General features: G+C 20.1%; 1 protein-coding gene across 1 annotated transcript; it reads left to right on the forward strand.

Annotated features, from left to right (window-relative positions):
• Positions 1-3,095: 3,095 nt before the first annotated feature.
• On the forward strand, positions 3,096-10,098 carry LOC128953143 (zinc finger protein 678-like; the record flags this gene model as incomplete). Its single annotated transcript, XM_054298618.1, has 5 exons — positions 3,096-3,186; positions 3,253-3,304; positions 3,497-3,650; positions 6,209-6,359; positions 10,064-10,098. Coding segments are annotated over 5 exons (483 nt in total), but the record flags the coding sequence as incomplete, so codon positions are not given.
• Between the last annotated feature and the right edge of the window lie 3,036 nt (positions 10,099-13,134).

Here is a 13,134-nt window from a genome sequence, read left to right on the forward strand (position 1 = left end):
ACATATACTTAATATTAATCAATTTATCATTTATTATATCCATTTCTTAATTAATTATAATTAATATAAAAATTGAAAAACAAATTGAGAAAAACAATAGCAATAATAACATGAAATAAATACTAAATACAGAGTCAAACAAACAAAGCAATAGTTTTGGCGCTTATATTGTGTTAATTCAATAGCAATGGATATCAATGTATAACTAATACTTTTTTTTAACGGTTTATTTTCTTTTAAAACAAACTACAGTTTTAGTATAGCTATTAATATATAGTAATATCTCTCTCTCTCTCTCTCTCTCTCTCTCTCTCTCTCTCTCTCTCTCTCTCTCTCACTCACTCACTCACTCACTTACTCACTCACTCACACATATTTATTTACAGTATTGTAAAGCTCTCACTTACACACTCACTTATAGTGAATGAGTGAGTGAGTGAGTGAGAGAGAGAGAGAGAGAGAGAGAGAGAGAGAGAGAGAGAGAGAGAGAGAGAGAGAGATACAAAACTCTAGGGGCTGTTCACATACTACGTTCAAACTTTTTAAGATATCTAGACCCCTCCCACCCACCTCTATACTCCCACCATTAAGAAATAAAATATCTAAATACAAACATTTTCAAGTTCACTACCCCTCCCCCTCCCCCTCGTTCGCAAAAGTTTGCTATGGCCGACCCTCACCCCTCCCTTAAGTGCGAACGTAATATCTGAATCATTCCTAGTTTTTAACTATCAGTTATACAGTACATTGATATCCATTGCTATTGAATTAACACAATATAAGCGCCAAAACTATTGCTTTGTTTGTTATTTAGTAGTAGTTATAAGTGTTGTTATTATTGTTATTATTTTGTTTTTTTTAAATAATTTTTAATATTCAATATTAATATGAAGTTAATTAATAATAAAATGGTTAATATTAAGTATATGTTAAATAAATTAAATGAATTGAAATCATTACACAATAGTATTAGTGATAAACAAACAAATAGTTTTAAACTAACTGATGATTGCATTAATAAACTCAATATAACAACAAATGATTGCATTTCTATGAAAATCACTGATTATAGTGACTGTTATGACAACAACAACAACAACACACGTGTGGATAACAACAATAACACGCGATTCAAGTGTTTTTGGCCTAAATGTCGGTTTATAAGTAATAGTAAACAGAGTTTAGATTATCATAAAAACAATTCATACATTACATAAACCATATAAATGTAATATTAATGATTGTAATCAAACATTTTCATTATCATATAAATTAAGTAACCATAAAAATTTAGTACATTTCAATAATAAATATGTTTGTGATGTCAACGATTGCGGCAAAAGTTTTACTAAAAAAATTAATCTAAATTTCATTTTTAAAATTCATTGTATGATACGATTTAAATGTAATTATATTGATTGTAACAAAACATTTACTCAAAAATATGATATTAGAAATCATGTAAAAGCAGTGCATTTAAAAGTAAAACCATTCAAATGTGATGTCGACTATTGCGGCCAAATGTTTGTAAACAAAAGTTAATATAATTTACATAAATTAATACATTTAAAGAAAAAACAATTTCATTGTTCAGTAAACAAGTGTTTGAAAAGTTTTACAACAAATCGTTGTTTACTTCAACACAAATCAATAGATCATTCAATTGAATCACAATTTACTTGTGATTACAATAATTGTATAAAAATATTTTATACTGCAAAAAGTTTGTATCGACACAAACTTATCATTCATTTGGGTTTAAAGCCATTCAAATGTGATGTCGATAACTGTGACAAACAATTTGCTCTTAAAAATAGTTTTTTACGACATCGACGACTAACACATTCAGAAATTAAATCATTCAAATGTGATGTCAATAATTGCAACAAAGTTTTTAAAATAAAAGATAGTTTAAAATATCATAAATATATTTTTCATCAATTAGTTGACAATTAGTCTACTACTAAATAGTTTTTTATAATATTAATTATTTTCTAATCTATTAATGACAACATCAACAAAATCTTTTATAGAGAACTTTTTTTACTAAAAAATCCTTATTTTTATTAGTTTTAATTAACTAATTTTTATTTGTTTATATGTTTTTCATACATTATTATACTGTATATAAATAAACAATAATAATACTTATCTATGATTGTTATTCAATGATTCAAAAAGTTATGTTATTATAGATGTATGGATTAATAATACAATAATTATAAAAGACAACTGATTATTTTTTGTTTATAATTAATTATTTACTTATAAATTTGTTTATAACTAAAGTAATAATAATTGATTATGTAAGTGATAATAATGGTTTATGGTGTGTGTGTGTAAGAGAGAGAGAGAGAGAGAGAGAGAGAGAGAGAGAGAGAGAGAGAGAGAGAGCTATTCTAAAACTGTAGTTTGTTTTAAAAGAAAATAAACCGGTTTTAGTATCAATTATATCGATATATTGATATCCATTGCTAATGAAAAACATAATATAAGCGCCAAAACTATTGCTTTGTTTGTTTAAATCTGTATTTAGTAGTTATCTGTTGTTATTATTGCTATTGTTTTTGTCTATTTGTTGTTAATTTTAATATTACTAACCAATACTAACCAATATTACTATTTAATATAAGTATAATTAATAAGAAATGGATATAATAAATAATAAATTGGTTAATATTAAGTATATGTTGAATATATTAAGTGAATTGAAATCATTACACAATAGTATTGATATTAAAACAAATAGTTTGTTAGAAAATAGCGATGTTTTGTGTGAAGCTATTGATGGCTTCAATTCAATGAATATTACAACAAATGATTGTATTTCTATGAAAATCACTGATTATAGTGACTGTTATGACAACAACAACAACAACACACGTGTGGATAACAACAATAACACGCGATTCAAGTGTTTTTGGCCTAAATGTCGGTTTACAGCTAATAATAAACAAAATTTAGATTATCATAAAACAACTCATACATTACATAAGCCATATAAATGTAATATTAATAATTGTAATCAAACATTTTCAGTATCATATAAATTAAGTAACCATAAAAATTATGTACATTTCAACAATAAATTTGTTTGTGATATCAATGATTGCGGCAAAAGTTTTAATTCAAAAAGTAATCTAAAAAATCATAAATTGAATATTCATTCTAATAGACGATTTAAATGTAATTATATTGATTGTAACAAAACATTTACTCAAATATATAATATAAGATATCATGTAAAAGCAGTGCATTTGAAAGAAAAATCATTCAAATGTGATGTCGACTATTGCGGCCAAATGTTTGTACACAAAAGTTCATATAATTTACATAAATTAATACATTTAAAGAAAAAACAATATCATTGTTCAGTGAATGATTGTTTAAAAAGTTTTACAACAAATCATTGTTTACGACAACATAAATCACGGGATCATTCAATTGTATCGCAATTTAAATGCAATTTAAAAAATTGTGACAAAATATTTGTTAGTAAAACTACTTTGAATCAACACAAACGTACTATTCATTTGGGTTTAAAACCATTCAAATGTGATGTCGATAACTGTGGCAAACAATTTCGTAAAAAATCTAATCTATCACAACATCGACAAATACATTCGGCTATTAAATCATTCAAATGTGATGTCAATAACTGTAACAAATTTTTCAGTAGAAATGAAAATTTAAATTATCATAAATATATTTTACATCAATTAGCTCAATAATGATTAACTAATTAACTAATTTTAATATTATTAGATATATATATATCATATTGATTAATATTTATATAAAGTATATAAATTATTAAAACAAATCATTGTTTATGACAACACAAATTATGGGAAGTTTAATATATCATAAATTTATTTATTATCAATTAGTTAATTAATATCAAAATTGTCATTATTTTTATTAGTTTTTTATTTCATTTAATTAAATCATTTTTTTGTCTATATATTTTGCAAACATTATTATAATGTATTTAAATAAACAATAATAATATTTATGTACGAATACTATTCAATGATTCAAAAAGTTATGTCAATAAAACAACAATAATAGAAAACAAAACAAAATATTTTTTATTTTTATTATTTAATAAAATTGTTAAATAAAAATAATAACAGTTATTATTAATTTATTGATAATAAATTTTTTATAATCATTAATATTATTATAATTAAATATGAAATTACTTAACTAATTTGTTATTAATTATTTGAAAATTTGTTTATTTTATTAAAAAAAAATGTTTTATATCATATAATTAAAACTATAATTATGTCAATAACTCAACAATAATCAAAAATAATAAAAGACAACTAAATATTTTTTATAATCAATAAAATGAAATAAAAACTTGTGAATATAAAACATAAAAAAATTATTTAAACTAAATAAAACAATTTCATTGTTCAGTAAAACAATTGTTTTACAACAATTCATTATATATATATATATATATATATCTACTAATTAATTGTATATAAAATAATTATTTAATGTATATTTTTTAATTTATACTAAAACTTATTATGTTTTAAAATATATTAGAAAATTAATTAATCAAATGATTTATTTAAAAAAAAATATTCAATAAATAAATTATACAGTAATAGCTTTCATATTATTTTTATTAAAAGTAATTGTTAATTCATGAACAATATTAATACAATTGAATGTTCATAAAATAAATAAAATATATTTTTTTAATAATTATTAATAAATCAATCAAAACTTGAATTTTATTTTATTTAATTAATATTTAGGATAATTAAACCCAAACCGAACCCAACCCAAACTGTAGAAAATATTTTACAAATTAAAAATATTTACGACAACATAAACGATATAATATTAATACAATAAATGTTTATAAAATAAATATTTTTAAAAAAATAATTATTAATAAATCAATTAAAATTTTTTTATTTAATTGATATTTATGATAATTATAATAATTACTATAATAAAATATATTATTTACAAAAAAAACAAAATAAAAAAGTTGTAAAACATTTAACATAAAAGTACTAAACAAATAATAAATAGGATTTAAGATTTAAAAAATAATATATAAAATGATATCAATTTTTTCTATGATAAATATTTTTGATGTGATTTTAAATGTGTGATCAAAACACCTGTACATTAGTGTATATTAGTATAAATAAAGTAAAATGTAATAATAATTATTTACAACAGGTTTAAGGATTAAATACAAATATATATATATATCTATATATATCGTGATATGATCCGTTTCCTATTTTACTTATTGTTTGGTGTGATTTCAATGTGCTATCAAAACAACACAATAGTATTTATTTGATATATTTTAGTGAAATTTTCTAAAACAATAATAATGGAGTTATTATTAAACAAAACTAATAATAAATTAAATAAATTGAATAAATTGAAATGTTTTTCATTAAAATTACAACAAATTAATAACAAATGCTATGAATTGTGTGAATCAATGGATGCCTTGAATGAAATGATTATTAAAACAACATATGATTGCATTTCTATGAAAATCACTGATTATAGTGACTGTTATGACAACAACAACAACACACGTGTGGATAACAATAATAACACGCGATTCAAGTGTTTTTGGCCTAAATGTCGGTATAAAACTAATAAAGAAAGCAAACTATTTATGCATCAATTGATTCATTCATCTAATAAACCATTCAATTGTAATAATTGTAATAAAATATTCAAAACACAGAAAACATTAAATTGTCATAAAAGTGCTAAACATTTAAATATTAAATATGTTTGCGATGTCAACGATTGTGGCAAAAGTTTTACTGGTAATTCACTTTTATATCGACATAAATCTATTGAACATTTCAATAGAAAATTTAAATGTTTTCATCAAAATTGTAATAAAATATTTAAAACAAAGTCTGGTATTAGATATCATGAAATTCAAGAACACTGGAAACAAAAATTATTTAAATGTGATGTTGAATATTGTAATAAAACATTTGCATCAAAAGGCAATTATAAAATACATAAATTAACTCATTTGAAGAAAAAACAATTTAAATGTTCAGTAAACGAGTGTTTAAAAACATTTACAACAAATCATTGTTTACGACAACACAAATCAATAGATCATTCAATTGAACCCGAATTCAAGTGTGATTACAATAGCTGTGGAAAATATTTTACAAATTTAAAACAATTAAGACAACATAAACAATATCTTCATATGAATATAAAGCCATTCAAATGTGATGTCGATAACTGTGGCAAACAATTTACTATTAAATCTGATCTTTTAAAACATCAACGAAATCATTCAGGAATTAAACCATTTAAATGTGAAGTCATTGAATGTAATAAATGTTTTTCACAAAAGACTTCACTAAATTATCATAAATATTATTGTCATTAAATAATTTTAGATTTATTTTTTAGTATGTTTTTTAAAAATAATTATACCTAATTCTATATAAAATGATAATTTATTAAATAAATAAAATAAAAACAATTATTTAATGAATTTATAATATTTTTCATTGATACTATTAGTTATTATGTTTTAAATTATATTTAATTAATCAATTGGTTTATTAAAAAATATATTAAATAAATTAATAATACAGTATTATAGACATAATAATTGTTAATTCATAATAATAATACAATTAATGTTAATAGAAATAAATATAATATTTTTAAAAATCATTATTAATAAATCATTGAAAACTCATTAATTTTTTTCAGTTTTCAGATACCGTTCCCAGAGATGAAAATCTATATATATATATATCAGGGTTAAGCAAGGTTTTGGATTTTAGGGGGGGGGGGGGGGTAGACCGGGGTAAAATTTACAAAATTCTCGAAAAATCTTGGGGGGGGGGGGTATTGGGTGGGGTAAGATTTTTATTGCATTTTTAAACGGCAATTTTTTCAAAAATCCAAAATCAAGGGGGGGGGTCTAGAGAAAATTCCCAAAAAATTCCTTAAGTTCCAGAATATTCCCATGTAAATTCAATAAAATTCCCATAAATTCCCGTATAAGTTCCCAGGAAAATAGGTAAAATTTCCAAAAATATAAAAAAACTTAAAAATTAACAAAAACTTAAATTTTAACAAAAAATAAATATTTTTTTTAAAAAAAATTTTAAAAATTAATAAAAACTTAAATTTTAACAAAAAATAAAATAATGTATTTAAGATTTAAAAATAGTTGATAAAAGCATTAATGATACACTATGGGTTATTTTTAGTATTTTAATAATTTTTAACTTTTATCATAATTAATTTTTTAAATAATATTGTTATATATTTTTATTTTTTAAATGTTATTTTTATACAAATACTGACTGAATACTACTTATTTAACTCAATTTTCGTTAAATTTTTAGTTATATTAAGTATAAAATTGAAAATATTTTCAAATTTTTTAGTTCAAATTTAAAAAATTGTTAATAAAAAAATTATAATATAAGTATTTATTGTTTTATTAACTTCTTAAACAATCTTAAACTATCTTAAACTTATATTTAAATTGTAATATGATTACTCTTTTCAACAAATAGGTAATTTTTAATTTTTTAGTTTATTTTAATTAAAATATTGTTATTTTTTGATGAGTTTTAACGTTATTTTAACTATTTTTAATCAATAATTAGATTCTTATAAATATTAAAAACATAAAAACACTTACTAAAATAGTATCAACTAAAATTAAAATTTTTATAAATTTCAAATAAATTTTCGGCGCCTTCGGCGCCGAAATTTTAGGGGGTGGGTCATTTCTCATCGTTTTTAAGCGACAATTTTTCCAATTTGGTCAAAAAGTCTGGGGGGTAAAATTCCAATTTCTCGATCTTAGGGGGGGTATTTTGGCCTTACCCCCCATACCCCCCCCCTTACTTAACCCTGATATATATATATATATTACTGGCTTTCAATTTAGTCCAACCAACTGACCAAAAAATAAAAAACTTATTATAAATATAGAAAACTATTAAATTTAATCAATTAATATCATTTTTAAACATAAATTAAAAAAATATACATTAATTGTTTTACAATATTTTAACAAAATTACAATAATATAAATACAGTATTTATGTTAATTTGAAGTAAATAGTAGTAAATATAATAATTATTAAACAGTTTTACGGATTTAAATACAAATACAAATATTATTAAATAAAATAAGTTTAGTTAATTGAATAGAAATTATAAATAATAATTGTATTAAAAAAATATTTCATATTACAGTTTATGTATAAATTAATGCAAACATCAAATAAATATACAATTTATTATTATTATCTATGATCTCTATAAAAAAATGTGTTATTTTACATATATAAATTAAATTATATATATAGTTTTATTTGTTAATTATTTATAATTAAAATTCAAAATGTATACTTTATTATGAAGTGATTTAGTGTTTGATTTAATATAAATTAAATATCTTAGAAAAACACGTGTTTTATTGATATTAAAGTTATATTATTTTTAAAATACAGTTATGAAGTTAATTAAACTAATTAATAAATTAAATAAATTGAAAAGTTTGTCATTGAATTTAAAACAAATTAATAACAAATTGCGTGAAACAATTGATGGCTTAAATGTAGTGAATATTAAATTAAATGATTGCATTTCTATGAAAATCACTGATTATAGTGACTTTTATGACATCAAAAACCACACACGTGTGGATAATAATAGCACGTAATTCACGTGTTTTTGGCCCAAATGTCGGTATAAAACTTATAATGAAAACCAATTATTTATCCATCAATTAATTCATTCATCTGAAGATCCATTTAAATGTAATAAATGTAATAAAAAATACAAAACGCAGTCATCATTGATACGTCATAAAAGTGTTAAACATTTAAATATTAAATATGTTTGCGATTACAACGATTGTCTAGATTGACTAGAAATTGGGATTTAAATCAACATAAATCTACAGTTCATTTGAATAATAAAAAGTTTAAATGTAATTATGATAATTGCAACAAAATATACACACGAATGTGTCATTTAAAATGGCATAAAACGTTAATTCATTTAAAACTTAAAAAATTTCGATGTGATTTTGATTATTGCGGAAAAATATTTTCATTGAAAAATGCTTATAATAAACACAAATTAATACATTTATCTAAACCACGATTTCATTGTTCTGTTAATAAGAAGTGTTTGAAAACATTTTCAACAAATCATTGTTTACGACAACATATATCCAGAGATCATTCAATTGAACCAAAATTTCCGATTCAATTATAAAAATTGTCAAAAAATATATTTTACATCTAATGGTTTGCAAAAACACAATCGTACTAAACATTTGAATATTTAATCGGTTTAAATGTGATGTCTATGATTGCCATAAATATTTTAATTAGAAAATAGAGTCTTAATTATCATTAAAAAAATATTCTCTTAAATTATTTTAATTAATTTGTTTTTTTGTAATTTCAAAACCAATAATTATATTCTAATTGTTTTATTTATTAAACAAGAAATATTGTTTTTTAAAAATGTTATTAAATTGCATATTAATAAAATGTTTATTAATTAAGTATTAGTTTATTTGATTTAATTCTATATAAAATGATAATTTATTAAATAAGTAAAATAAAAATAATTATTTAAAGAATTTATAATATTTTTCATTTATACTATTAGTTATTATGTTCTAAAATATATAATAGATTCTTAATTAATCAATAGATTTATTTAAAAATATATTAAATAAATTAATAATATAGTATTATAATCACAATAATTGTTAATTCATAAAAATAATATATTGAATGTTAATAAAATAAATATAATATTTTTTTAATAATTATTAATAAATCAATTAAAATTTAGTAAAATATTTATTTATTTAGTATTTAAGATCATTATAGCAATTACTGTATTAATAAATATTATTTATGTAATTTTTTCTAAAAAAACTTAATTAATAATAAAAACAGTAAACCAATAGAATTTATTTTTTTAAAATATCAATAAAAATATATTTAAGTTAATATTGGTATTTATTTTTGGTTAGTCCTCAAACTGTTTGCTCATCAATCGGGTGAATAAAATATTAATTATTAATTAAATATTAGTTTATTTGCTAATTATTACTAATAATAATACAAAATCATAAAATGTAGTTTTTATATACAATCATTAATTTTAATAATAAAAATATATACAATTTTTTTAAAAATAAACTCTTAAATACATTAATTTAATTTGATATAAAAAATAATATATATAATTATCGTTATATTTAATGTATTTATCATTAATATACAATAAACATTATAAATTATAAAAATAGATTATTGATGAAAATCTGTTATTAATAATATATAAGTATTACTAAAATAAATAATTTAAGAATAAATATTAATAAACAGGTTTAAGGATTAAACAAAACAAAAAAATCATATATAAAGTGATATCCTTTTCGAATGATTGGTTTAATATAAATTAATTATGTTATAAAAACACGTGTTTTATTGATATTAAAATTATATTATTTTTTGCAAAATAGTTATGGAGTTAATTAAACTAATTAATAAATTAAATAATTTGAAAAGTTTGTCATTGAATTTACAACAAAATAATAACAAATTGTGTGAAACAATTGATGGCTTAAATGTAGTGAATATTACAACAAATGATTTCATTTCTATGAAAATCACTGATTATAGTGACTGTTATGACAACAACAACAACACACGTGTGGATAACAATAACAAGCGATTCACGTGTTTTTGGCCAAAATGTCGATTTATGACAAACAAACAAAAATATTTAATTATTCATCAATTAACTCATTCATCTGAAAAACTTATTATATGTAATGATTGTAATAAAACATTCAAAACAAAATCAAATTTTAATTATCATAAAAAAATTAAACATTTGAATGTTAAATGTGTTTGCGATGTCAACGATTGTGGCAAATGTTTTACTAGTAATTCACATTTAAATCGACATAAATCTAGTATTCATTTTAATAAAAAGTTTAAATGTAATTATGAAAATTGCAACAAATTATTCACACAAATATGTTATTTAAAATCGCATAAAATGTTAATTCATTTAAAACATAAACAATTTCGATGTGATGTCGAGTATTGCGGAAGAATATTTTCATCTAAAAGTGATAATAATAAACACAAATTAATACATTTATCTAAACCACGATTTCATTGTTCAGTTAATGACAAATGTTTGAAAACATTTACAACAAATCATTGTTTACGACAACATATATCCAGAGATCATTCAATTGAACCAAAATTTCGATGCGATTATAAAAATTGTCAAAAAATATATTATACTTCAAATCATTTGCAACGACACAAACGTACTAAACATTTGGATATAAAAGCCATTTAAATATGTGATGCAATGATTGCGATAAATATTTTAATCAGAAAATAGAGTCTTAATTATCATTTTAAAAAAATATTGTCATTAATTATAATAAAAAATATATTGTCATTAATTATTTTATTTAATTTGTTTTTTTTGTAATTTCAAAACCAATAATTATATTGTAATTGTTTTATTCTTAAAACAAGAAATATTGTTTTAAAAAAACATTATTATTAATTATTCAATTAATAATGAAAAATTGCATATGAATTAAATCAATGCTAAGTTATTAAATATTTGTTTATTTGCTAATTATTACTAATAAAAATTCAAATCATAAAATGTATACTTTACTATAACAGTTTTTATATACAATAATTAATTTAAAAATTAAAAATCTATTAAATTTTTTTTTAAAAATTACTATTAATTTCATTAATAATTTTACATAAAAAATATATTTAATTATTGTTATATTTTATGTTACAACAAATATAATAATAATAATAATAATAATATGAAAATTTATTAGAAAATTATTGATGAAAGTCTATTATTTTTATTAATATAAGTAAATAATGAAAGTAATAAATATTAATAAACAGGTTTAAGGATTAAAAAAACAAAAATCACATATAAAGTGATATCCTTTTCCAATGATTTACTGTTTGGTTTAATATAAATTAAATATGTTTTATTGATACTAAAGTTATATTATTTTTTTAGCAAAACAGTTATGGAGTTAATTAAACTAATTAATAAATTAAATAATTTGAAAAGTTTGTCATTGAATTTACTACAAATTAATAACAAATTGTGTGAAACAATTGATGGCTTAAATGTAGTGAATATTACAACAAATGATTTCATTTCTATGAAAATCACTGATTATAGTGACTGTTATGACAACAACAACAACACAAGTGTGGATAACAATAACAAGCGATTCACTTGTTTTTTGCCAAAATGTCGGTATAAAACTAATAATGAAAACCAATTATTTATCCATCAATTAATTCATTCATCTGAAGATCCATTTAAATGTAATAAATGAAATAAAAAATACAAAACTCAGTCAACATTGAAACGTCATAAAAGTGTTAGACATTTAAATATTAAATATGTTTGCGATTACAACGATTGTGGCAAATGTTTTACTAGAAATTATGCTTTAAATCAACATAAATCTACAGTTCATTTAAATAATAAAAAATTTAAATGTAATTATGAAAACTGCAATAAATTATTCATACAATTATGTCATTTGAAATGACACAAACGTACTAAACATTTGGATATAAAAGCCATTTTAATATGTGATGCAATGATTGCGATAAATATTTTAATCAGAAAATAGAGTCTTAATTATTATTTTAAAAAAATATTGTCATTAATTATAATAAAAAATATTGTCATTAATTATAATAAAAAATATATTGTCATTAATTATTTTATTTAATTTGTTTTTTTTTTGTAATTTCAAAACCAATAATTATATTGTAATTGTTTTATTTTTAAAACAAGAAATATTGTTTTAAAAAAACATTATTATTAATTATTCAATTAGTAATGAAAAATTGCATATGAATTAAATCAATTAAATTATTAAATATTTGTTTATTTGCTAATTATTACTAATAAAAATTCAAATCATAAAATGTATACTTTACTATAACAGTTTTTATATACAATAATTAATTTTAAAAATAAAAATCTATATAGATAGTTAGATGTTACAACAAA

Source organism: Oppia nitens, unplaced genomic scaffold, assembly GCF_028296485.1.
Source record: "Oppia nitens isolate AA-2021 unplaced genomic scaffold, nextdenovo-longstitch-racon4-pilon3 scaffold20_pilon_pilon_pilon, whole genome shotgun sequence".
NCBI lineage: Eukaryota > Metazoa > Arthropoda > Arachnida > Sarcoptiformes > Oppiidae > Oppia > Oppia nitens.